This window comes from Hylobates moloch, unplaced genomic scaffold (genome assembly GCF_009828535.3).
Source record: "Hylobates moloch isolate HMO894 unplaced genomic scaffold, HMol_V3 SCAFFOLD_21, whole genome shotgun sequence".
Lineage (NCBI taxonomy): Eukaryota > Metazoa > Chordata > Mammalia > Primates > Hylobatidae > Hylobates > Hylobates moloch.
This window is the reverse complement of record NW_026652296.1, coordinates 16,222,296-16,250,291: the sequence shown is the minus strand read 5'-3', so window position 1 is coordinate 16,250,291 and position 27,996 is coordinate 16,222,296. Positions and strand designations below refer to the sequence as shown.

The window sequence follows — 27,996 nt, the reverse complement described above, 5'->3', positions numbered from 1 at the left end:
GGTTCCCATGGTAGATCTGGTGAGTTGGTGATGAGTCATTAGTAAGCCAGATTACTCCCCTACATGTCTCTAATAAATCTTATCTCTTATATTCTTATGGGCCAAGAGACACTGGGGTCTAACTGAAAAAAGAACTCTTAAGCCAAGCCCTGGGTTTCTCTGTTTCACCTCTTGCTGAGTAACCATAGGCAAGTGATGAACTTCTCTAAGCCTCAAACTGATACGTAAAAGGAAGGAGGGAGGGAAATAATCACCACCTTACAGGCATGTGGATACTGTCTGTTTAATGCTTGGTACACCTACCCATCTATGTGGTTTCTATTATTCTTCTTCACCTGAGAACATAGGCATGGTGTGGCTTGAGTCATCCAGCAGTAATTAGGACATCACTGAGTTGGGTGCCTAGGTAACAGGACGGACAGACCAACACAACAGGAGTAAAGAGATGAACAGCAGCTTCCATTAATAAGCATAAGCCTACTATCTGTTACCAATCTGCACAGATCAATGCACAACTCATTATGTGAATACTCGCTTTAGCCTGAATGTGTAAAAAGAAAACAGCCAGGTGCAGTGGCTCACGCCTGTAATCCCAACACTTTGGGAGGCTGAGGCAGGTGGATCACCTGAGGCCAGGAGTTTGAGACCAGCCTGGCCAACATGGTGAAATCCCACCTCTACTAAAAACACAAAAATTAGCCAGGCGTGGTGGTGCGCGCCTGTAGTCCCAGCTACTCAGGAGGCTGAGGCAGGAGAATTGCTTGAACATGGGAGGTGGAGGCTGCAGTGAGCCAAGATGGCCCCACTGCACTCCAGCCTGGGCAACAGAGCAAAACTATCTAAAAAAAAGAAAAAAGAACCAGTTACAGATTTCTTTGTTCCTTCTCCATTCCTCACTTGGCTAGCCAAAAAGAAAAAAAACAAAACCTCTATACTGAGAACCAGATCCATGGCTACTCTTTGGCAGGCAGTCTCTTTGATTATCAAGAGAAAGTTTTACTTCCCAACCAGATACCCCACAAGACCAACCTAGAAAGTAAAGGAGTCCAGCATGGACCTAGAAGCTTTCTCCCAGCTTTAACGAGGTAAAAGTGGCAGCCACTGCTATTGCCTTTGATGAGTTCCTAGAGCATGTCCCTGATCTGAAAGCCAGGGCCCCAACCCACATTCCCCAAGGCTAGGCAAGCCCTTTCATAGTGATGAAACACAAAGGTACTCATCTGGAATGAGACGCCACCCTGAGATCTGATGACTCAAAATACTCCCCTGCTTTAAATGATGATCCTGGCCTTACTCAGAATGCTGTCTTATGCTTATGTATAATTCAGCACTCACATGTACAATTCACTTGAGTCTTGATTAGACTACTGGGTTTCCTACTAAAAGGCAGACTTCACTACTTCTTAAGGTAGGATCAAGCAAAGCAGGGACACTGCCTCCCGACTTTTAAAGAGCATTTGTTACTTCAAATTAATATCAGTTATCATCATGAGAAAAAAATAAAAACTTTATTGGACTTTGTTACATTTATTTTACAGTTTAGTATTGTTTGTATTTTGAATTACATTAAGGCGGAGGATGGGGCACTGTAATGTTTTTGAAGTTTAGGACCTTAAAGCTCTTAAGCTGACTCCACTACTATAAAGAAAAGCGGGGTATCTGCTTCACACTGGCAAAATAAGGGGCTACATTTCCCCATCTGTCCCTCAAATCCCTTGAAACGCTATACCCTGACATAAACCACTGGTTTAAAAGACAATGATTCCAATAATTTATATCAAGTCCTGCTTCCCTACCCCACACCTCTACCCTAACTGAGCCTGTCCCCTCTGTGTACCTCTGTCTAATTCTGTAACAACATCTGAAATCCAGCCTCCATCAGATTCTGGCTAAATATCTCTGACCTTTGAATATTGTCTTATTTTAGCCCATAATGAGATCAGCAGCTACTGTCAGTGCTAAAAATGGGTTACACTTTGCAAAACAACTTTATTCTTTAACAATCTTGTATACTAGGCACCAACACTGAGGCTCAGCTGACTGTGGTCATAAATCATAGCACGTACTCAACAAATACTAGCTGACAAGTTTGATAGCCAGAAAATGGCAAAGCTGGGATGCAAACCCAAGCAGTCTGACTCCCAAGCCTCTTAACCATTCTTAAGAGACCACCTACCTCCATTCTTCTTCAAAGACGTTCTTCCTGTTTGCCACCTGAATAAATGGAACCACTATCCACCCAGCTGGTTAAACCAGAATCACTCAGAAATCTACCTCTCCTTCATATTATTCATAACTGCCAGTGTTAAAATTCTAATTGCTGGCCAGGCGCAGTGGCTCATGCCAGTAATCCTAGCACTTTGGGAGGCTGCGGCGGTGGATCACGAGGTCAGGAGATCGAGATCATCCTAGCTAACATGGTGAAACCCCATCTCTACTAAAAATACAAAAAAAAATTGGCCAGGCATGGTGGTGGGTGCCTGTAGTCCCAGCTACTCAGGAGGCTGAGGTGGGAGAATGGCGTGAACCCGGGAGGTGGAGCTTGCAGTGAGCTGAGATCGCACTACTGCACTCCAGCCTGGGCGACAGAGCAAGACTCTGCCTCAAAAAAAAAAAAAAAAAAAAATTAAAAATTAAAAAAAAAAATTCTAATTGCTAAGTAGCCCTCACCTGTCAATTTCTCCCTATCCCTAAGATTCCACTTCTCTATTTCACATCTCATATGGACTGCTCCTGGTCTCATCTCTCTAAATCCATTCTCTATATATCAGCCCAAATGACTGAAGATAAAATTTGTTCATGACACTATGAATATGTTTTCAGCCGCCCTCAAAATAAGGTCCAAACTCTTTACTGAGGTTGATAAAGCCCTTTAAAATTCAGCCCCTGACTACATTTCCCCATTCCAGCTTTACTGAACTTTTTTTTCCCCATCTTCCTGCCTTTAACATGCAGTTTTACCTACTCCAGCAATGTCACCTCATTTTCCCATCTCTCTCTTAGCTAACTTCTAAGAGTTCTTGGCTTAAATATCATTTTCTCCAGAAAGCCTACCATTACACCAAATACCTCTCCTTTGAGTTCTCTCCAATTCCTAAACCACAGCACTAATTCACATTATAACCCCCTGTCAGCTCATTTGCTCTCTTCTCTAAGCTATTAAAGTCCAAACACTGTACCCCAAAACCTACAGGGTCTAGTACAGAATAGACAGTAAATCTTTGTTGAAAGAACTCTTTTATTCTACCTTTTTGCACACCACCTCTCATGAAAATGTTTCTTGACAATGCCTTCCCTGTCTCTCATCTACCAAGTGTCTTACCTAGAGAAGATATTTAGGACTTTTGAATAAATTACTTTGCTCACTAGCCAGACTGTAATTTTTAGAAGGAATAGGAGCATCCTGACTAGAAGCTTGATAAAACCTGGCTATCCAGAAAATAAAGAATGGCTGCTAACTCATAAAAGCTGTTGGAAGAAAGAGCCTTAAAATCTTAAGTCTTTCTATTTTAACAAATACCTTCATAGTGCAAATGTAATAAATTCACATGCATTTTACTTTTACATTCTCATAACAAGATAATAACATAGACTAAAGCTGCAGTGTTTTCCCAAGTGAATCTTCATTTTAACCAAACTCACAAAGCATTTATGGAAATTAATACATCTGGCAAAGCACCAGACTTGAATCAAGCAGTATCAATACTACAGTGTAAAAAAAGTAAGTTAAAAAACTCAAGATGTAGAAGCAGTAGCCATATCAGCCACCATTCTTCTAGGGAAGGGACCCACATATACAATCCTTCCCCAAGAACTTTGATGCTACCCCTCTGAAGAGTTTAAGCACAAAACACAGTGCTTGTATCATATAAGTAAGGACTTTCATAGAGGAAAACTGTAATATAAATGCATTTTTTTTTTTTTTTGCTTTTAAAGGATACTGCAATATAAATATATTAAGCATGGCCTCAAATATCCAACATTTTCCTATCTTACATTTTAAACCAAAGTTAAAAGAACCTACAGGCTTTATAAAGAACTCTCTTCACAGCACAGCTGTAGTTCACTTTAAACAAAAAATGTTCCCTTTGTGCTATATCCTTAGAAGTAAACATAATATACAGATAAATGAGAAGTTTAGATTCTGCATCAAGCATTATTCAATCTCATCCTCTGATATAAACCTGGATACAGTCAAACTTGCAAAGCATTCACTTAATATTCTAGTTGAAGCAAACTTAAAAGGTATATGGGTTTTTGGTGAAGGAGACCTTTGTGAGTTTCAGTGCTGTCCTTCGCACTCAGGGGTTCAGCTGAAGTCCCGACTGGTGAGGACAAGTGGAGCCACAAGGGTCCAGACGTAAAGCAGGAGGCAGACCCAGCTGGAGCTGATCTTGACCCACACAGCTGGCCACTTGCTGGTCATGCTCTGAAACTTTGCATCAGGGCTAAGAAAACAAGAGAGAGTCAGGTAGAAGAGCCCGGTCTACCCGACTTCTATCACCCTCCTGCAGCCCCCAGCCAAGGCCAAGAAATTCTCCAGTGAAACTTGGCTGGCACTACCCCCCAGTAGGGTTGCAGGGGACCAGAGGAAGCTGCTATTTTTAGTTCTTATGACCAAGAACTAAAGAACTCATTGTCTCTGCCTCTCAAATGACTTTTCTTCTTGCCAGCATGAAAGACCCTATCAAGGCAAAGTTCTTTAGATGTTCCTAGTTATTGGCAAAAGTCTAGATTGAGATAGCCTCCCTGAAACTTTCCTTCCTTAGTACATTATTACGTGAACCAGAATGCTCTGACATGGCCATCTCTATACACAGAAAATTAGTGAACAAAGATGGGTCAGATTGCTTTATGTCATGATTTTCTCTCTCAATTAACTCAACTCTGTAAGAGCTCCCAGTGATTTGCACTGCAAAGAATTCCAATGGGTTTTAAATGCTAGAGGGGATAAAGTCAAGAGTATTTAACCCAACCTCACTATATGGGTAAGAGCAAGGATTCTGAGGTCAGGACAATGGATGAGATTTTATAGGCCATCCAAGGGTTTTATGGTCTTCCGTCTGTTTTGTCTGTGTCTCCTACCTGTACCAGCTGGTCAGGGTCATCATGATGTACAAGGAAGCCAAGCAGAGCATGAGGTGGAATAAGGAGTAGCTATACTGCACTCCCTCTTTCTCGTTGTCCACAGCCCGCCGAGGCTGTCCATCTTCTTCATCACTGGCACCATTGGTAGTTGTATCACCAAGGATGACGCTGTCACTCCCTGATAGGGTCAGCTTGTCTACTTGGCTATTAGTGGAAGTGCGGATGCTGGAAAGTGATCCCAAGGAAGACAAATCAGAAAGGGGCCATGACAATGAACTGCTGCCACTGGCCTGTATACAAGACACTTACTGCTGAGCTGTTCCTACTCTGGAGACTGAAAGCTTTCTGAAGATCCTGCTTAAAGTTCTGAACTGCTGCCTATCATCATAAGACTGATGGCACTGTCATCAGTTACTACTTGATGTGATGGTTTAATTGCTTAGGAGTTTCATAAAACACACTATGCTCTCAGTGTCTGTTTCCGTGACTTCACAAGTGCCGCTTCTATGATTGGAATGTACCATGCGCCAACCTCCTTCCAACTAACTTACTCATCCTTCACTTCTCTGACTTGCTGTCATGTCCTCTGGAAGGCCTTCCCTGACATCACCCCTCACTGGCTAGGTTACAAGACACTCCTCCGACTTCCCACAGCTTCCTAGGCTTCCTTCTGCCACTGCACGTATCACTCCTGTCTTCCTTGCTATTCACAGAATGCCTTAATAATGACCTTAGTCTATGTATTTCTAGCACTACAGGTGTTCACTAAAAGTTTGTTAAATGACTGAATAAAAATGTAAATACAAATAAAGGACAACAGACACAGAAAAAACATCTCACAAATCCAATACCTTTCCATGATAAAAACAGTCAAAGTAGAACCTCCTCAGGCTGATAAAAGGAACAAATGAAAAACCCAGAGCTAACATCATACTTAACAGAAAGACTAAAAACTTTTCCCCTGAGATTAGGAACAAGACAAGGATCCTACTCTCACCACTTCTATCCAACAATGTAGTAAAGTTCTAGCCAGAGCAAGAAAAAGAGATAAATGGTATCCAGATTAGAAAAGAAGTAAAACTATCTCTATCTGTAGATGACTTCATCTTGTTTATAGGAAATCCTATGGAATACATACACATGCAAACTATTAGAACCAATAAATAAGTTCACCAAAGTTGCAGGATACAAGATCAATATACAGAAATCAGGACGGGGTGTGGTGGCTCACGCCTTGTAATCTCAACTACTTGAGAGGCTGAGGTGGGAGGATCGCTAGAGGACAGGAGCTCAAGACTGGCCAGTGCAACATAGCAAGACTGTTCCTAAAAAGATTAAAAATTAGCTGGGCATGATGGTGTGTGCCTGCAGTTTCAGCTACTCAGGAGGCTGAGGTGGGAGGATCACTTGAAACCAGGAGCTTGAGTCTGTAGTGAACTATGATCACACCACTGCATTCCAGCCTAGATGACAGAGCAAGACTTCTTCTCTTAAAAAAAAAAAAAACAAAAAAAACCACAAAAATCAATTGTATTTCTTTCTTTTTGAGATGAGGGCTCACTGTGTCACCCAGGTGGACTGTAGCAGTACAATCACAGCTCACTGCAGCCTTGACCTCCTGGGCTCAATTGGTCCTCCCACCTCCCCAAGTAGCTGGGACTACAGATTGCACCACCACACCTGGCTAATTTTTTATAGAGACAGGGTCTTACTATCTTGCTCTGGCTGGTCTCAAACTCCTGCACGCAAGCGATCCTCCCACCTCAGCCTCCTAACGTGTGGGGAATACAGGCATGAGCCACCGTGCCTGGTCACCAATCACATCTCTATACACTAGCAATAAACAACCCAAAAGTTAAGCTAAGAAAACATATATTCATTTATAATACCATCGAAAAGAATAAAATACTTAGAATTTTATTTAGAATAAAACACTTAAAAACAAAATAAGTTTAAGATTTGTATACTAATAACTATAAACCACTGAAAGAAATTAAAGACTTAAATAAATGGTTTAAGTAAAGAAGACTTCAGTAAGCTATCTTCATGGTCACAGACTGGAAGCCTTAATATTGCTGAGATGACAATACTCCCCAATTTGGTCTATACAGATTCAACTCAATCCCTACAAAAATCCCAACTACATATTTTTTTGCAGAAATTGACAAGCTGATCCTGAAATTCACATGGGAATGCAAAGGACCCATAACTGCCAAAACAATTTTTAAAAAGAACAAATTTGGAGGACTCATACTTCCTAATTTCAAAACTTACTACAGGCTGGGCATGATGGCTCACACCTGTAATCCCAGCACTTTGGGAGGCTGAGACAGGAGGATCACCTGAGGTCAGGAGTTCGAGACCAGCCTAGCCAACATGGTGAAACGCTATCTCTACTAAAAATACAAAAATTAGCCAGGCATAGTGGCAGGTGCCTGTAATCCCAGCTACTTGGGAGCCTGAGGCAGAATTGCTTGAACCCAGGAGGTGGAGACTGCAGTGAGCTGAGATCGTGCCACTGCACTCCAGCCTAGGTGACAGAGCAAGACGCTGTCTCAAAAAAATATATATGTACACAGCTCTGTAACTGAAGCAAGTAAAGAACTTTTCATTAAAGAGAGCGAAGTTTTTTATTTCTCATGCTGCTTTTTGAAAGCAAAACAGCTTCTTCACTTTATTATCAACCTCCATGAAAATCTTGTTCTAAGTACCTTTTAACTTACCTCGAATACAAAAGGCAGAGAACAAAGACAAAAAGTCCAATAAAATTATCTGAATCCAGTAAAGACCCACTCTTTGACGGTGGAGTAGGGGTAGGGACCACAGCAGTTGAATTTCCAGGAGCCAGGGTTGGTGCAGTTATGCGTGTGATAAAGCTCATCAGGCTGGGGTTGCAGGAACGATCTGAAAATGAGAAAATTTTTATTATCCTTGGTTACAGTTCATCTTGTTCCAAGAAAGGACTTGAGGAGTTCCTTACATATCATTCAGTCATGATGTGAAACATGGGAATGCTTTACTTAAAAAATCTGAAATTTAGCAGTCAGTAACACATTTGGTCACAATCAATGACTTAGAATTAGGAAAAAAAGAAAAGAACAACAGAATCTGTCAAATTTCATAAACATCATTATTGATTTTATTGGTTTTGTAGTTTGACTGACAAATCTTTTTAATTCTTTAGTGCCAAGGTTTTAAGCACAGAAGTTTATCTCTATTTTGGTTTTCACATAGTTACTTAAGAACAAAATATAAGTTATCATGGGGGGGGGTCAGCATTAATTGTTTTCCTTTAAAAGAAGCCCATAGAATATCCTACTGAGAAACAATCCCATAATAACTACAAAAGGAGATTTCCTACAGCTGTTTCTTCTAGAGCCTGTGACATCAAACTAAAATTCAGTCAAAACAAAGGGCCAAAGCCCTTGACCATGGCTCTTAACTAGTTTGACTCAGCCTAGGTTAGGTGAAGCCTAGACCATCTAAAGGACTCTGACCGTTTAGACTGTCAGTTATAAATAGCTATGAATAGATGTGGGGACTAAAATGTGAAAGGTAAATACCTACAAACCTACAGTGAACACTGTACATTTAAGTTTTGTTTGCTGGTTTCACATTTGCTCTAGCTCTAGTTTTTGTACCACCTATGTAAGGGCTGATTTCCTTTCTTTTTATCAAATGAATGTGTTGACATTCCCTTACCAGGTTCATTGGACATGGCTGACCAGGTGAGGTACATAGTGTAGAGGGTGATGAGGGAGGACTGCAAGAGGCCGGAGCGAGGCTGGTGTTCCTATGGAATCAAAAGGAAAACAGTGGCACAAGGACTGCCAAGGGCTGACTTTCCAAAATGCAGTGCACTTCTCTGGGATTAATTCAACTGCCAGTAACTGAAGAAGTTTCAGATTCTTCTTGAGAGTTGAAAGGTGACAAGCAATCTTTCAGTTCAGTTAGCTCACAAAAGAACCCAGAAAGATGAAGCAAGTACTACTGGTTCTCAAGGCATTTCATGATCCTAGAAATTCCTGTGCATCACACAAGGCCTTTGATTTTCTACTCCTTTGGTGTAGTGAAAAGATCTAAGATCAGCTTTGCAACTAACTAGTAGCTGGGTGAGACCTATCATTTCTTTGAGACTTCTGTTTTCTCACTTTTAAAAGGAAAGGTGAGGTCTAGATAGAATTTTCATATTTCATATCTATAACTCCATGAATTTTTTTAAACTGTTTTTTTGTTTTTTGTTTTTTTTTTTTGAGACAGAGTCTCGCTCTTGTCACCCAGGCTGGAGTGCAGTGGTGCGATCTCAGCTCACTGTAACCTCCTCCTGGGTTCAAGTTTCTCCGTGCTTCAGCCTCCTGAGTAGCTGGAATTACAGGTGCCCGCCACCATACCCAGCTAATATTTGTACTTTTAGTAGAGATGGGGTTTCGTCATGTTGGCCAGGCTGGTCTCAAACTCCTGACCTCAGGTGATCAGCCCGCCTCGGCCTCCCAAAGTGCTGGGATTACAGGCATGAGCCATTGCGCCCAGCTGTAGTTTCACTCTTATTGCCCAGGCTGGAGTGCAATGGCGCAATCTCAGCTCACTGCAACCTCTGCCTCCAGGGTTCAGGTTATTCTCCTTCCCCTCAGCCTGCCAAGTAGCTGGGATTACAGGTGTGTGCCCCTACGCCTAGCTAATTTTGTATTTTTAGTAGAGACGACGTTTCACCATGTTGGTCAGGCTGGTCTTGAACTCCTGACCTCTAGTGATCCACCCGCCTTGGCCTCCCAAAGTGCTGGGATTACAGGCGTTAGGCCACCACACCCAGCCTAAACTATGGTATTTAGAACTCAAGAGCATGAGTTTTGTTTTAAAATATTAAAATCAATTATTTTTCACAGTTTAATTCCCCTAAAATATCTTGGCTAATGACTCATAAGAATCATTCCCAGCCGTGTGCGGTGGCTTACACCTGTAAAACTAGCACTTTGGGAGGCTGAGATGGGTGGATCACCTGAGGTCAGGAGTACGAGACCAGCCTTGCCAACCCGGTGAAACCCTGTCTCAACTAAAAATACAAAAATTAGCCAGGCATGGTGGCAGGCGCCTGGCCAAGGCAGGAGAATTACTTGAACGTGGGAAGTGGAGGTTGTAGTGAGCTGAGATTGCACCATTGCACTCCAGCCTAGGGGACAAGAGTGAGACTTTGTCTCAAAAAAAGAAAAAAAAAAAAGACTCATTCCCGGCCAGGCGTGGTGGCTCACGCCTGTAATCCCAGCACCTTGGGAGGCCGAGGCGGGTGGATCACGAGGTCAAGAGTTCAGCCTGGCCAAGACAGTGAAACCCTATCTCTACTAAAAATACAAAAATTGGCCAGGCCCGGTGGTGGATGCTTGTGATCCCGGCTACTCGGGAGGCTGAGGCAGAGAACTGCTTGAACCCAGGAGGCAGAGGTTGCAGTGAGTCAAGATCATGCCACTGCACTCCAGCCTGGTCGACAGAGCGAGACTCCATCTCAAAAAAAAAAAAAAAAAAAAGCACTATAAATTTTCAAGTTACCTGGGTTTTTTTTTTTTTTAATGATAGTGAAATTCATTTAATTATGATATAAGCATGAAATAGAATTATGAAGATTTTATAATATGGAAAAATGTTCAAGTGGATAAACTTAGACATAAATTCATAAGAAAGGGTACCTAGATTTTAAGCTTAGAATTAAAAACCTTTCACAGGAGAAAGAAGTAGTAAACAATCATACCTGAATTTTTGGGTGGATCGATATAATAGAAGCCACAACGCAAAGGATCAGGTTAATACTGATGAAGAACTTGTTTTCTGTGCAGCCATCTGGTTTGGTGTAATATGTATAGAGCAGCCCGACACAGATGATTGACAGGATATAAAAGGCGCTTGTGAAAGACAGTAAAGCTGCAGAAAGGGAAACCAATATGAATGACCACAATTATAATAAACTAATAATGAAGGCCAATTTTCTTCCACTCCATATAAAAATGATGACACATTATTTCACTTTTCTAGGGTAATTTACAGTAAAATTACAGAGGCCTCAAGGTTAAAGTATCAAGATTGTATTCAATTGGCTTGATGTTAAATTCCAAAATCCACCAAGCAACTGAATTCACTTCCTGAATTACCTAATTTGATTTCATGGGTTGATTACCAGACATTTGATCATTCCAGCTAGAGTTAACTGTTACCTATATGTTAATCAACATATATTGTGAGCTTTTCTTAGGAACCTAAATGATTCCTATACCCTCAAAATGACCCAGTTCACAGCAAGCTCCATGCCAAGATGGTGTTAGAGGAAAACAGAATAGACACACTGTTATCTTTTTATGACAGTTTTTTCCTCTGCAGCCATTGGCTATCTAAACTCATTTCCCATCACAAACAGTAAGACTACATCCCTGAACTGGAAAAGTGGCTCATTTGCTATTTTTTAATATCTAAAGTAATGGTCCTTTCCATTCACACTGAAAATCAACAATTAGCTGTGTTGGCTGAGTATGGTGGCTCATGCCTGTAATCCCAGCACTTTGGGAGGCTAAGGTGGGTGGATTGCTTGAGCCTGAGCTCCAGACCAGCCCAGGCAACATGGCAAAACCCTGTCTCTACAAAAAATACAAAAATCAGCCAGGCATGGTGGCATGAGGCTGTAGCCCCAGCTACTTGGGAAGCTGAGGCAGGGGGGATTGCTTGAGCCCAGGACATAGAAGTTGCAGTGAGCCGAGATGGTGCCACTGCACTCCAGCCTGGACAACAGAACAAAACCCCATCTCAAACAACAAACAAAACAATTAGCTGTGTAGCTCTGAAAATTAGAAAACATGGAACAGCACATACAGTACACTTAGACCAACTGCAAGAATGATGAGCTCAGTTAACTTGTATTCAAGTCAAAGCCCAGATGTAAGAAAACTAGTTTCTACTTATCTCAATGAATTTTGCATGTCTAAAATTAAATGATGTATATTAAGTTACTAGCACACTTCTTAATGTTTTCGCATCTGAATATACAAGATTTTTCTACACTTAGTTACTATAAAGTATGACCAATTTGCAACTCAATAAATTCTTCTAGAGTTGTATGATCCAAAATGAATTAAAGAAAATAACAGTCGGGTGTGGTGGCTCACGACTGCAATCCTAACACTTTGGGAGGGCAAGGCAGGTGGATCGATTGAGTCCAGGAGTTCTGGCAACATGGCGAAACCTTGTCTCTATAAAAAACACAAAAATTAGCCGGTCATTGTGGTGTGGGCACGGTAGTGTGGGTGTGGTGGTGTGTATCTGTAGTCCCAGCTACTTGGGAGGCTGAGGGGGATAGCTTGAGCCAGGAAGGCAGAGGTTGCAGTGAGCCATGATTGTGCCACTGTACTCCAGCCTGGGTGAGAGAGTGAGACATAATCTCAAAAAAAAAAAAAAAAGAAAAAAATAGATAAAGATAAAATTGTCATTACAAACAATTTAAATGACCAACACCAGGGTAAAGGTTAAATGAATTACAGTATACTCTGCTATGGAATGCCATGGAATTGTATGGAATGGAATACCATGCGGCTTACAGTAAACTCCATGCCAGGAGCTTGAATGCAGTTAAATGAGTAAGACATACCTACACTCACTGGTAAGGAAGAATATTCATCATGTAGGAAGTGAAAAGAGCAAGTCATGGAACAATATACAGTACAATCCTGTTTACATTTAAATACAAAAGCAAGGTGAATGCATAAATACATAAAGGTCCACAAGAGTGGCTACATCTGGAAAGGAAAATGGGTTGCAGATAGGTAGAGATTTGCATGTTTTAGTCTTCATAAAGTTAAAAGTTCTATCATTGGCCGGGCGCGGTGGCTCACGCTTGTAATCCCAGCACTTTGGGAGGCCGAGGCGGGCGGATCACGAGGTCAGGAGATCGAGACCACGGTGAAACCCCGTCTCTACTAAAAATACAAAAAAATTAGCCGGGCGTAGTGGCGGGCGCCTGTAGTCCCAGCTACTCGGAGAGGCTGAGGCAGGAGAATGGCGTGAACCCGGGAGGCGGAGCTTGCAGTGAGCCGAGACTGCGCCACTGCACTCCAGCCTGGGCGACAGAGCAAGACTCCGTCTCAAAAAAAAAAGTTCTATCATTTGTCTTTATGGTAAACATAGTATTTTTAAAAACATATGTAAATATTTTTAAAAACTAAATCAAATGAAAATAAAACTGGGCAATTCGATAGTGTGTACTAAAAGCATTTTAAAATATTCATACACTTTGACTCTTCTGTTTCTGGGAATTTGTCCTAAGGAAATAATCAGAAATGTGTGCAAATGTATATTATGAGGTAGTAAGGCTCTAACACAGCCAAAATATATTCGCAAGCTACTGTTAAATCCTATTATCACTCTAGAAATTATAAGTGCCCCTTTCCCACCAGAAAGTTTTTCATAGCAGGTGTGGGGTCCCTTTCTGAATAAGGCCATAAGGACTACTCACTCCTATCTGCCTAAAGTAGGTGGGCAGCTGTCTCATATGTTGAACCCATCTGAGTTTCCTCTCCATGCAAACAAGGTTATCAAAACCAGAACTAAGCCACTAAATATAACTGTTTTTCCTTATCTAAACACATGTAATTACATTATGACTCTCGAAATAAATAAACTGGGAAAATCCAACGATTTATATTATCTGTGCTACTTTCTTCCAGTGATGCATATAATTCAGAGCCAAATTCAGGAAATTATAGATTTTTTTCCTTTTATTTAATGTTATTATTATTTTTAGAGATCGGGTCTTGCTCTGTCACCCAGGCTGCAGTACAGTGGCATGATGATAGCTTACTGCAGCTTTGAACTCCTGGGTTCCACAGATTCTCCTGCCTTAGCCTGCTGAGTAGCTAGGACTATAGGTATATGCCAACATGCCTGGCAAATTTTTTTTTTCTAATGTAAAGATGGAGTCTCAATATGCTGCCTAGACTGGTCTTGAACTCCTGGATTCAAGCCATTCTCCCACCTTGGACTTCTGTCCCTGGGGACTATAGCTGCTAGGACTATAATGATGATTTTTATTGTACATCCCGCTTAATGTAGCAGTATGGCTAACATAGGTGAGTAGAGATACCTACCAGCATACCACAACCTTGGGTTTCCTTCTTCCATTCGATTTACCCATGATTCATTCCAAGAATGAGCAAAGTCTACCAGCAGCACCAGCTGAATGAGGATGAAGAGGGCAGCCCCTATCATGCCAACAACAAACCAGACTACAAGAACCAAGAGAACAAAGTTATTTCTCTACCATAGAGTAACATTTCAGAAGATCCAACATTCTGAACGGATTTCAATTAAAACAAGACAGAGGTGGTAAAGACATTCTGTCTCCAGCAGTACAGCAAGATTCCAAACTCAAAGGCATTCTTAAAAGCTTTCTACTGGGTTTCAGACCTTTTAAAATATGTTTTAGCTTGTGCCAAGGGGAGCCTGGGACCTGAGTTCCAAATGATACTATAAGTCTTTTCTTTTAGAGGCAGAAAAATTACAGTAGAAATCTAAAGATGTCACCTGATGCCATGCTTAGGAAGTAGGTTAAGACAGATAGGGGAGCACAGGAGTTGTAAGTCCTTATTTTGACAGGCTCTCTGATTAGCTTTGTATTCCATCAAGTGAGAACACAAACTATTAAGATATTGCCAAAGATTAACATATGGTTCCAGAAAATCTGAGAGGTGCGGTGAATGCCTCCTGACTTAAATCCACATATTAATAATGAGTTGCGGCCGGGCGTGGTGGCTCACACCTGTAATCCCAGCACTTCCGGAGGCTGAGGCAGGTGGATCATGAGGTCAGGAGTTCAAGACCAGCCTGGCCAAGATGGTGAAACCGCGTCTCTACCTAAAATACAAAAAGTAGCTGGGCGTGGTGGTGGGCGCCTGTAATCCCAGCTACTCGGGAGACTGAGGCAGAGAACTGCTTGAACCCGGGAGGTGGAGGTTGCGGTTGCAGTGAGCTGAGATCGTGCCACGGCACTCCAGCCTGGGAGACAGAGTGAGACTCTGTCTAAAAAATATATGTATCTATTGAGTTGCAGGTACTAAGTCATATTAATTGGATACCATCTCATTTACTTGTCAGTTCTGCAAAAACAGTAATTAAAATGTAGTGTTTTTTTTTTTTTAAGACAGAGTCTTGATCTGTCGCCCAGGCTGGAGTGCAGTGGCACGATCTTGGCACACTGCAACCTCTGCCTCCCAGGTTCAAGCAATTTTGCTGCCTCAGCCTCCTGAGTACCTGGAATTACAAGTGTGCACCACCACGCCTGGCTAATTTTTGTATTTTTAGTAGAGACAGGGCTTCACCATATTGGCCAGGTTGGTCTCAAACTCCTGACCTCAGGTGATCCGCCCATCTTGGCCTCCCAAAGTGCTGAGCTTACAGGTGTAAGCCACTGCGCCTGGCCTAAAATGTAGCTTTAACTCAATCATCTATAGAGTTTATATAGTTTAAAATTAACCCCCTTAATGGTGAACCCTACCTGAGCTGAAATAGCCCCCAGGGATGTAGAAAGATCCAACCATGATTCCAATAAGGGCAGCAATTTTGAAGAACCAAAACCTATTAAAATATAAAAATGCATTTATGAAATGCTGTTTCACCCTTATACTTAGAAAAATTCATTTCTGAAATGCAAAAATAATAGCCTAATAGCTTTCTTCCCAACATGATTGTCTGGACTATTTTCTTCATTTGACTATTCATTTAATAGGCTAATTCATTTAATATTTCACACAATTAAAGGACAACATTAGCCTAGAGGATAAATCACTCACATTTATTACCAGAGAAAACTGAAAATTTAGAGTCTCCCTACTTTTAGCACTTAAAGGTAGGCATTTTTCTAGCATTCTGGGAGTTCTAAAATAACACTGTTAGGTACATGCAGAGCCAAACTGTAAGGTCTGGATGAAAAGTAATCACAAATCCTCTATTTACAACACAGGGCACAGAAACCTTGCCCACAATGACACAGCTCATCACTGGCACCTGATTTTCAGTTCATGATCTTTAATGACTGCCTTGTATGGCAGAGTGGAAAGAACTAGGCTTTGGAGCTGGACAGATCTAAGTTTCAATCTTAGCTCCAACCTCCAACTGGTTAACAGGTCTCAGGCAATTTATTAACCTGTCTGCAATGCAGTTACTGCATCTGTAAAAAGGAGATTATAATACACATCAAGTTTGTAAAACACCATTCAGTCTTTGAGAATTAGAAATAGGGCTGGGCGCAGTGGCTCACGCCTGTAAGCCCAGCACTTCAGGAGGCAAAGGCAGGCGGATCACCTGAGGTCAGGAGTTCTAGACCAGCCTGGCCAACATGGTGAAACCCCATCTCTACTAAAAATACAAAAATTAGCCAAGCATGGTGGCAGGTGCCTATAATCCCAGCTACTCGGGAGGCTGAGGCAGGAGAATCACTTGAACCCGGGAGGGGGAGGTTGCAGTGAGCCGAGATCGCGCCATTACACTCCAGCCTGGGTGACAAGAGTGAAACTCCATCTCCAAAAACAAAAAAAAAAAAAAAAAAAAGGGGGAGAGAATTAGAAACATAGGTAAAAGGTGGTCAGGAGTCAGAAGCAATAGAATATGTAAATCAGTAGCACATATATATTCACTGACTTTTTGTACACTGTTTAAATTTATCAGGTACATGTTTATCTTTAAACAACAGAAAGAAAAAAGTGTGTGTATGTAGTATCTAGCATAGTGCTTCAACTATTTAACAGGTGTTCAATAAAAATCTAAGAACATGAAGCAAAGGAATTTAATAGAAGAAAATAGGGCCGGGCGCGGTGGCTCACACTTGTAATCCCAGCACTTTGGGAGGCCGAGGCGGGCGGATCACGAGGTCAGGAGATCGAGACCACGGTGAAACCCCGTCTCTAGTAAAAATACAAAAAATTAGCCGGGCGTGGTGGCGGGCGCCTGTAGTCCCAGCTACGCGGAGAGGCTGAAGCAGGAGAATGGCGTGAACCCGGGAGGCGGGGCTTGCAGTGAGCCGAGATTGCGCCACTGCACTCCAGCCTGGGCGACAGAGCGAGACTCCGTCTCAAAAAAAAAAAGAAAATAAAAAGACAAGACTCCCTATCCCCTCCATGTTACAGCAATCTAATTGAAAATGACATTAAAACAATTTCACATGCATAATAGACCAGAAATGCATCTGAGCCACTCATTTACATATTCCATTGATTCCATCAGAATGGCAATATTAACTGCTGAAGGGAAGGAAGAGCCACACCATAATGTAACCAGTTAATCATAAATCTAACATACCCATTGTGTACTGCTGCTCGGGGATCTTTACTTGTTTTTACTTTGAACATGAGCAGAGAAAAGACAAAGAAAAAGATGGCCATGGCAAAGCTGACCCGATACACAGCTTTATAACCAACCAGCACATCACAATCTTTATCTGCATTTATATCAGCCTCATGGATTTTAAATCCCCCTTCACAAAATCCAGGAATCTGGAAAAAAGCAATTTCAATGTTACAAGAATATCTACATTTAGACAGAGACTCTACCCCATCGCAGGAAAGACTGGATTTAGAAAATTAACTACTTCAACAACTGCAAGACTGACTATGGAATTTTTCTCTTTGTCTTCCGATTCATTTACAATCTTGTTACCAAACAGTATAAATAACTTGCATTTTAAAAATAAAAATGCTCTCTCGGCTGGGCACAGTGGCTCACATTTGTAATCCCAGTATTTTGGGGGGCCGAGGTGGGTGGATCACGAGGTCAGGAGTTCGAGACCATCCTGGCCAGCATGGTGAAACCCTGTCTCTACTAAAAACACAAAAAAATTACCCGGGCATGGTGGTGCATGCCTATAATCCCAGCTACTCGGGAGGCTAAGGCAGGAGAATTGCTTGAACCAGGGAGGCAGAGGTTGCAGTGAGCCAAGATCATGTCACTGCACTCCGGCCTGGGCAACAGAGTGAGACTTTGTTTCGAAAAAATATGCTCTCATGGCCGGGCGCGGTGGCTCAAACCTGTAATCCCAGCACTTTGGGAGGCTGAGGCGGGCGGATCACGAGGTCAGGAGATCGAGACCATCCTGGCTAACACGGTGAAACCCCGTCTCTACTAAAAATACAAAAAATTAGCCGGGCGAGGTGGCAGGCGCCTGTAGTCCCAGCTACTCGGGAGGCTGAGGCAGGAGAATGGCGTGAACCCTGGGGGGCGGAGCCTGCAGTGAGCCGAGATCGCGCCACCGCACTCTAGCCTGGGTGAAAGAGCGAGACTCCGTCTCAAAAAAAAAAAAAAAAAAAATGCTCTCTCTTCTTTGCTCTTTTAGGATGAAGAGGCTGCGTGCCACTTTCCCATGAGATTTTCCAGCTACGACTGAGTCCTTCCAAAGGTGAAGAACTAGCCCAGTTTAGATGCTTCGACCTTTAACACATAAGGAAAGAAAATGTTCTGGAGCCACCCTTTTAATGTTTTCTCTCAGTTGTTCGACTGGAGCCCAGATGTTCATTCTGTATTTCTGGAAAAGGACTAATGTCCTCATATTTCTGTGTTTTGACCACACCCCCATGTAAGTAAAAAATCTCCAAATTACAATGAACTTGATTAACAATGAAGAAATAAAACTAGAATTTTGCAAAATATAAAAATAAAAGTAACCAATACCTTAAGGGCATTGTTACTTCTTACCTTCTTCAGGTAAGTTTCCATCTCTTTTCTCTGCATGATATATGATACGACAGTGCTCAGGAGGAGAATGAAAGCATAAATGAGGCGAGTCACCGTGGAGTTCTTACTGTTAGGACAGCAACTACAAAGCAAACATGAGGCACCGCTGCAGAGGCATGGAACCTGGAATGAGCACACCATGGTCACCTAAGAACACCTTCAGTAGACTCCTTTATGACACAGATGTCACAGAAGAGAAAGCGAGGCAAATCAGGCTTTATAGTTTTAACTGAGAGAATCATGGCTGGGAGCAAGTGGATAAAAGTATGGGCTCTGGAATAAATATTATTTCTGCCACTTTTTACCCCAGCAAGTTACGTACTCTATCCCCATTTGACCATTTGTAAAATGAGCTCAATAATAGAATTTTCCTCCCTCAGATTTTGCTGTATTAAATGAGCACTCAACACTACCTAAAATGCATTAACAGTTCAATAAATGTTAATTATATTCTGAGAGCATCATTTGTTTTAAAATGAGAAAAATATAAACCTAACTCCACTTGCTGTTTACTGCGAATCCAAGTTACCAAAGCTGATATTACAACATAAAGCAACGTGCCGGGTGTGGTGGCTCACGCCTATAATCCCAGCACTTTGGGAGGCCGAGGCGGGCGGATCACGAGGTCAGGAGATCGAGACCATCCTGGCTAATATGGTGAAACCCCGTCTCTACTAAAAATACAAAAAATTAGCCGGGCGAGGTGGCGGGCGCCTGTAGTCCCAGCTGCTCGGGAGGCTGAGGCAGGAGAATGGCGTGAACCCCGGGGGGGCGGAGCCTGCAGTGAACTGAGATCCAGCCGAGATTGCGCCACTGCACTCCAGCCTGGGCGGCAGCGAGACTCCATCTCCAAAAAAAAAAAAAAATTAGCTGGGCCTGGTGGCGGGCGCCTGTAGTCCCAGCTACTCAGGAGGCTGAGGCAGGAGAATGGCGTGAACCCAGGAGGCGGAGCTTGCAGTGAGCCGAGACTGCGCCACTGCACTCCAGCCTGGGCTACAGAGTGAGACTCCATCTCAAAAATAAAATAAAATAAAATAAAAAAATAAAGCAACACTATGTGGAAACCCTCTGATAAATAATAACAGCAAGGGCCATTTAGCTCAATTCAAGAGGAACCAGGTTCCTCAGAAAGTTAAACACAGAATGACCATATGACCCAGAAAAGTATATACCCGACCCCAATAGCTGTTTTGTTTGAAACAGCTATTAAAACAAAAGCTTGTACACGAATATTCACAGCACCACCATTTACAATCACCAAAATGTGGAAACAACCCACTGTCCATTAATTGATAAGTAAATATGGCCTAAGTAAAATATGGTATATCTGGCTGGGTGCGGCAGCTCACACCTGTAATCCCAGCACTTTGGGAGGCTGAGGCAGGCAGATCACCTGAGGTCAGGAGTTCAAGACCAGCCTGGCCAACATGATGAAACCCCATCTCTACTAAAAATACAAAAACTATCCGGGCGTGGTGGCTCATACCTGTGGCCCCAACTACTCAGGAGGCTGAGGCAGGAGAATTGCTTGAACCCGGGAGGTGGAGGTTGCATTGAGCTGAAATCATGTCACTGCACTCCAGCCTGGGCAACAGAATGAGACTTGGCCTATCTATACAATGGCTTATTCAGACATAATAGATAGATACATGATAGAACACAGGTGAACCCTGAAAACATCATGCTAAGTTATTTAAAAAGCCAGACATGAAAGGTCACATACTGTATTAGTGCATTTATATAATAAAATATCCAGAATAAGTGAATCTAGAGACAGAAGATTAGGGGTTGAGGGAAAGGGAAATGGAAGTGATGGTTTAATGGGTAAGGGGGTTTCCCTTTAGGGCGATGAACTAGACAGATGTGATGGCAGCAAAACATTGTGAATGTACTAAATGCCACTATATGCTTTTTATTTTATTTTTTTTGAGACAGTCTCACTCTGTTGCCCAGGCTGGAGGGCAGTGGCACAATCTCAGCTCACGGCGTTCAAGCAATTCTTGTGCTTTAGCCTTCCAAGTAGCTGGGACTACAGGTGTGCACTACCACCCCCAGCTGATTTTTTTTTGTATTTTTTAGTAGAGACAGGGTTTTGTCATGTTGCCCAGGCTGGTCTTGAATTCCTGAGCTCAGGCAATCCACCCACATTGGCCTCCCAAAGTGCCAGATTACAGGCGTGAGATACTGCACCCGGCCCACTAAACATTTTCAAATGGTTAACTTTATGTTAGATCAACTTTACCTCCTTTTTTTTAAAGAGTAACCTAGGGCCGGGCACGGTGGCTCATGCTTGTAATCCCAGCACTTTGGGAGGCCGAGGCAGGTGGACCACGAGGTCAGGAGTTCAAGACCAGCCTGGCCAACATGGTGAAACCCCGTCTCTACTAAAAATACAAAAATTAGCCAGGTGCAGTGGCAGGCACCTGTAATCCCAGCTACTTGGGAGGCTGAGGCAGGAGAACTGCTTGAACCCGGGTGGCCAAGGTTGCAGTGAGCCAAGATTGTGCCACTACACTCCAGCCTGGGTGACAGACTGAGACTCCATCTCAAAAAAAAGAGTAACCTAGATCTTTAGTCTGCTAAAATCTGTTAATGACCACACTACATGAAAGAAGATATAATTTTATTTCTTTATTTCTTTTTTTTTGAGACAGGGTCTCACTCTGTCGCCCAGGCTGGAGTGCAGTAACACCATCTCGGCTCACTGCAACCTCACCCTCCTGGGATCAAGCAATTCTCCTACCTCAGCCTCCCAAGTAGCTGGGATTACAGGGATTACAGACACATGCCACCATGCCCAGCTAATTTTTGTGTAGAGACGGGGTTTCACCATGTTGGCCAGGCTGGTCTCGAACTCCTGACCTCAAGTGATCCACCCGCCTCGGCCTCCCAAAATGCTGGGATTACAGGTTTTTTTTTTTTTTTTTTTTTTTTTTTTTTTGAGACAGAGTCTCGCTGTCGCCCAGGCTGGAGTGCAATGGCGCGATCTTGGCTCACTGCAGGCTCCGCCCCCCAGGGTTCACGCCATTCTCCTGCCTCAGCCTCCCGAGTAGCTGGGACTACAGGCGCCCGCCACCTGGCCTGGCTAATTTTTTGTATTTTTAGTAGAGACGGGGTTTCACTGTGTTAGCCAGGATGGTCTCGATCTCCTGACCTCGTGATCCACCCGCCTCGGCCTCCCAAAGTGCTGGGATTACAGGCGTGAGCCACCATGCCCAGCCTTGGTTTTGTTTTAAAGAGACAAGGTGTCACTCTGTTGCCCAAGCTGGAGTACAGTTGTGTGATCATAGCTCACTGCAGCATCGAACTCCTGGGCTCAAGCGATCCTCTGGCCTCAGCCTCCTGAGTACAAGCGAGCACCACCATGCCCAGCTAAGAGAGGATATAATTTGAGTCATTATGCTTGATTAGGAAACTGATTGAAATTGCTCTGAGGGGTGACATTATCAAGTCATATTACAAGGACAGGCTAATTCAGAATTAGCAGATGTAAACAATGGATAACTCTGGTCTTAAAATACGGTCCCAGGAATAATCTTCATTTTTTTATAGATGGTATCTTGTGTGCACTTTATGATAATTTTGTGTGGTTTGCAGCAAGGTGCTAACATTCTAAAAAAGTTCGGTTTTCTCATCTGTAAAAATGAGCATAATACCACCTACTCAAACAGGGTTATTGAGCAAAGAATGAGATGATGTCAGGAATATAAAGAACCTAGTATAATCCCTGACATATATATCAGCTCAATATATCGTGGTAGCCATTATTATTTGTAATTGCAATAGCAATGGGAAATTGACCAGCCAGTCTCAGTCTCCAATTCTTAACTATACCGTATAAGCCAAACACTGCAGAGGCATGTCCTCCACAAATTCTTATCTTGAAGTCCTAATGCCCAATACCTCAGAATGTATCCTTACTTGGTCACTGCAGATGTAGTAAGTTAAGATGAGGTTATATGGAGTAGAGTGAGCAGCTAATCCAATATAACAGTGTCCTTATACAATGGGGAAACTTGGACAAAAGCTTACAACACAGGAGGAATTCCACATGCCATGTGAAGGCAGAGATCTACAAGCCAAGGAACATCAAAGACTGCCAGCAAACCCAAAAAAAAAAAAAAAAAGCCAGGGGAGAGGCATGATACAGATTCTCTCACAACCCTTAGAAGGAACCAACCCTGCTGACACCTTCATCCCAGACTTCCAGCCTCTAGAATTCAGAGATAAGAAATCACTGGTTTAAGCCACTCGGTCTGTGGTACTTTGTTATGAAGCCCTGGCAAACTAATAAACTTACTTACCTATAGTTGTCTTAAGAATATCTCGAAGGGGAGACTATCTTTACAATGTTATATCTTTTGTATCTTTACAGAGCAGGTACTCAGTAAATATCTGTGCGACAAATCTGTCCTACTATATGTTATGTCATTTTCCTATTTCAGTAAATGACAACTCTATTCTTCCTGTTGCTTGGGCCCAAAACCTGGAGTCATCCTGAATGCCTTCCCTTTTCCCAAAATCCTCATCCAATCTGTCAGTACATCAGCTCTACCCTTAAAATATATCCAGAATCTGACCATTTTCACAGTATCCTTAGCTATCACCTTTGTCCAAGCCACAACTATCAACTCTCATCTGGATTAAGCGCAAAAGTTCCCATCTCACAGCTGTAGTGACCCATTCAGAAGCTCTGAGTTGGCCAGCACAGTGGCTCACGCTTGTAATCCCAGCACTTTGGGAAGCCAAGGCAGGCAGATCACCTGAGGTCAAGAGTTTAACACCTGCCAGGCCAACACAGTGAAATCCTGTCTCTACTAAACATGCAAAATTAGCCTCAAAAAAAAAAAAAAAAAGAGAGAGAAGCCCTGAATTGTTATAAAGATTATTTTAAGCTGAAGGCATCTGAGCTTCAACAGATGCAGAGAAAAAAAAAAAAAAAAGCCTTCTGGGAGCTTCTCTTATCTGACTAAAAGCAGCAACTTCTGGGAAATGAGGCTGCCATAAAGTCCCTCTCCAGGGAAGTTTTCAGATCATGAAGAAGCTGGAAAGACCTGCCATACCTGCATAAACAACTACTACCACAAACTTATTTCCTATTTATTCTCCTAAAAACAAACTTGTCTTCCTAAAGAAACCTATTTGTTCTTCTCATAGAAGCCTTTTTCCCAGCTTCCTTTTTCCTACTAAATTAGAAAGGCTTGGCTGGGTGCAGTGGCTCACACTTGTAATCTCAGCACTTTGGGAAGCTAAGGTGGGCAGATCACCTGAAGTCGGGAGTTCGAGACCAGCCTGATCAACCTGGAGAAACCCCATCTCTACTAAAAATACAAAATCAGCCGGGCGTGGTGGCACATGCCTGTAATCCCAGCTACTTGGGAGGCTGAGGCAGGAGAATCGCTTGAACCTGGGAGGTGGAGATTGCAGTGAGCCGAGATCCCGCCATTGCACTCCAGCCTGGGCAACAAGAATGAAACTTGGTCTCAAAAAGGAAAAAAAAAAAGCCTCAAGTTCTAATCGCCCCCTTTGAGTTACTGTTACTGAGCACTCCTGTGTGTACATGTCTTGCATGCATAAACTCTTGTTCCTCTAAATAATCTGTTTGGTCAGTTTAATTCACTAGCCCCCGGAAACAGAACCCAAAAGGCCGGAGGAAGATTTTTCCCAGCCTACACTGCTTTACCTTTACTTTTCTACCGTCTATTCTCCACACAGCAACCAGAATCCACCTTGTTCAAACACAGGCCCAGATCACATCACTCGTTTTTTCAAACTCTGTAATAGATTTCCATATAATTTAAGAGTAAAAGCCGGGCCGGGCTCGGTGGCTCACGCCTGTAATCCAAGCACTTTGGGAGGTCGAGGCGGGAAGATCACGAGGTCAGGAGATTGAGACCATCCTGGCGTGAGCCACCATGCCCGGCCTTCAACTCACCAGGATTTTCTAGCGTGATAGAAGATAAAAGAAAAATTGTACAGTAAACGATTATTTCATAAAACTTTGTCTCTATATGGGTGCATCAGGTCAACTACGTACAATCTTTCTTTAGGTCAAGGTCAGAATAATTAGAAAACCACTGCTCTCAAGAAAGCCCTTAAAAATGGAACACTCTTTTGATTTAGGACCAGCAACCTTAAAATACATTCTGTTCCTAAGAAATAGTGGAATGAAGCTAGGCATGGTGTCACACACCTGTAGTCCCAGCTACTGGGGAGGCTGAGGTGGGAGGATCACTTGAATCCAGGAGTTCAAGGCTGCAGTGAGCTATGACTGAGCCACTGCACTCCAGCCTGGGTGACAGAGCAAAACTCTGTCCCCCTCCAAAAAAAAAAAAAAAAAGAAAAAAGAAAAAAGAAAAATAGTAGAAAGAGCTGAAACAGAATCCTTGGTGTAATACTGTCAAATATATGTATGTTTGGTTCCCATTTCCTGGCACACAATTTCTAAAGTCCTTGGAATAACCAGTGTCTTTTTGTATGCTAATGAGATGACTGGTGACTGGCAGCCCCTAGGTAGCTTCATGATGTGGGAGGGTCATAGGAGGAGGTTGGGACTTTTCAGTCTCACCCCTGAACCTCCAAGGAGGGGCTGAAGGTTAGGCCAGTCACCAAAAGCCAATGATTTAATGAATGCTGACTACATAATGAAGCCTGCATAAAATAAAAGCCCAAAAGGACAAAGTTCAGAAGAACTTTTGGCTGGGCATGGTGGCTCACACCCCAGGGGTTCAAGACCAGCCTGGCCAACATGGCGAAATCCCGTCTGTACTGAAAATACAAAAATTAGCTGGGCATGGTGGCATACACCTATAATCCCAGCTACTCCGGGAAGCTGAGACATGAGAATCGTTTGAACCCAGGAGGAGGAGGCTGAAGAGAGCCGAGATGGCGCCCCTGCCCCAGACAGAGCATGGAAGCTCCAGACCCCTTCCCCTATACCTTGTCTTACATATCACTTCATCTGTATCTTTAAAAATACATTAATAGTAGCCATAAAAAAGAAGAAAATCATGTCCTTTGCAGCAACAAAGATGCAGCTGGAGGCCACTATCCCAAGTGAATTAATACAGAAACAGCAAACCAAATACAGCATATTCTCGCTTACAAGTGGGAGCTAAACACTGGGAACACAGACACAAAGATGGCAACAATAAACACTGGAGAGTCCAACAGTGGGAAAGGAGGGGGAGGGGCAGGGGTTGAAAAACTACCTATTGGATACTGTGTTCACTGCTTGGGCAACGGAATCATTAGAAGCCCAAACCTCATGATAAGGCAATATACCCATGTAACAAAACTGCATATGTACCCTGAATCTAAAATTAAAAAAATATAAATACACACAATAAAATATTTTATAATAAACCAGTAAACATGTTTCCTTGAGTTTTGTGACCAAATTAATCAAAGCCAAGGAGGGTCATGGGAACTGATTTATAGGTGGCCGGTCAGAAGCACAGGTAAAACAACCTGAGGCATGCCATTGGCAAAGAAAGTGGGCACAGTCTTGTGAGACTGAGCCCTCCACTTGTGTGATTTGATACTATCTCCAAGTAGAGCTTTGGAATTGACTTGTAGGGCACCAAGCTGGCATCCCCTGCAGAGCTGATTGTTTGCCTGAGGCTTGGGGGAAAATCCCCACACACCACACATCTGGTGTCAAAAGTGTGTTGTGAGTACAGCAAGAGAAACTGAGTGTGCTTTTTCTACACACTTGGTCAATTACATCAGCTGGAGAATGAGGAGTCAAGGAATCACGCTCCTCTGAAGTGGGTAAATGAGGGAACTCAGCATACTCTTTTATTAGCCCTATAATTTTCTCTTTAAAATGTTTACAGTTTACAAGGTGATTAAACCTTCACTTCACTGTCCCAACCGTTCTCGAGGAGAGGAATGCTGGGGTGATTATCCTCGGATAAATGACTTATAGCAGTCCCAAAATATTCAGGCCCTGGTTTCCAATTTTGAATAACAATCCACAAGGCCTTCTTTCCCTTGCACCTGAACTGCAGACAAGCCTCCGCTAAAATCCCAGCTTTGCCACATACTCTGTAGTTTTGGCAAATCCCGTGCTAGGGGATAAAAATATTACTTCAGCCACCTAGAACTAAATGATGGCACCTTAAGAGGTGCTTCGGGAGGAACCGGAGCCCTCGCGCTGGGCGCTCTGATTCCTTGGTCCCTCTCCAGCTCCACAGGAACCTACAGTCAGGAAGCCTCGCAGGGCGGAGCCATCCGAATTGTAAACAATGGCGGCCTAGCCTCCTCCGTTCCCTGAGGAAACCGGAGAGCGAGCCGCCTAACCTGGACCTGAGGGTATCGCGGATTTGCGTCTGGGGCCCCGGAGACCCTCTGCAGCCCAGGGCCTCCTGACATCCCGAAGACCTCTGGAGCCAAGGCCCGTGCAGGTCTGGGCTTGAGGCCTTTCCCCCCAAACCGCAGGTCCGGCGAGGACTCGCGACCCCGAACTCACCCAGCTGGCGAGGGAGAAGACACCCAGCACAGCCCCCATGGTGACGCCAGTGATGGAGGTGGCCGGTCCTGAGGCTGCTTTCTAACGCGGCGGTAACTACCAGCTGAGGCGTCTCCCCAGAAACACGACGGTTTCTCAGGCCGGAAACGCAGCCTTCCACAGGCGCACGGATGCGTCACGGCGTGGCCCCGCCCACCGTCCGCGACCGGAGCGGCCGAGGGGGCGCCTGTCATTGGCTGAGGGGGAAGGCGGGGCTAAACCATCTTGGGGTTGCTGGAACTGTAAAGGTGTCATTCCTTACATCATTTGTATTCATTGTGGGAAGATCTGGAGGTTACAGAAGTGTACAGACAGGCACAGTATCTACGCTCAGAATTTATTCTCTAGTTAATAGGAGATCTGACAACATAAATGCACCATGCCCCAATGTAATGAATACGATGAAGTAGTATGGGGGAATAGGCTTTCAATAAAGGTGTATTTAGTGCCTACTATTGGAAGGGGAAAGTAATTTAGTTGGGCAGTAGTCTTGGAAGGCCTCTCTGAAGGATTTATTTTTTAATCTGCGAACTAAAGAATGAGTCCAAATTAACCTAGAATCGATGGAAATCGTATCCTAAAATGTGGGATGCCCCCCGTTTGGGAAAAATGAAAGGCTCTAAGGGTGCATGAACAGGACATTAAGC

At 43.2% G+C, this 27,996-nt stretch overlaps 1 protein-coding gene across 1 annotated transcript; it reads right to left on the bottom strand.

Moving 5' to 3' along the window:
* Positions 1 to 267: 267 nt before the first annotated feature.
* On the bottom strand, positions 268 to 27,479 carry SERINC3 (serine incorporator 3). The gene is made up of 11 exons (XM_032142959.2): positions 27,311 to 27,479; positions 18,799 to 18,960; positions 17,410 to 17,603; positions 15,611 to 15,690; positions 14,205 to 14,342; positions 10,829 to 10,998; positions 8,791 to 8,881; positions 7,812 to 7,992; positions 5,086 to 5,313; positions 4,272 to 4,448; positions 268 to 402 (listed from the first exon to the last, which is right to left on the bottom strand). The coding sequence occupies exons 1-10, from the start codon at positions 27,347 to 27,349 to the stop codon at positions 4,310 to 4,312; spliced, it is 1,422 nt and encodes a 473-aa protein (XP_031998850.1). The 5' UTR covers positions 27,350 to 27,479; the 3' UTR covers positions 268 to 402; positions 4,272 to 4,309.
* Positions 27,480 to 27,996: the final 517 nt, after the last annotated feature.

Bases quoted from the DNA above. Each gene is read 5' to 3' on its own strand.
- SERINC3 (XM_032142959.2), bottom strand. From the start codon at position 27,349: ATGGGGGCTGTGCTGGGTGTCTTCTCCCTCGCCAGCTGG. The intron at 8,882-10,828 runs GTATGATTGTTT...TTGATTCCATAG, and splicing joins CGATCCACCCAAAAATTCAG to GAACACCAGCCTCGCTCCGG. The intron at 5,314-7,811 runs GTAAGTTAAAAG...ATCACTTTCCAG, and splicing joins CTCTGCCTTTTGTATTCGAG to CATCCGCACTTCCACTAATA.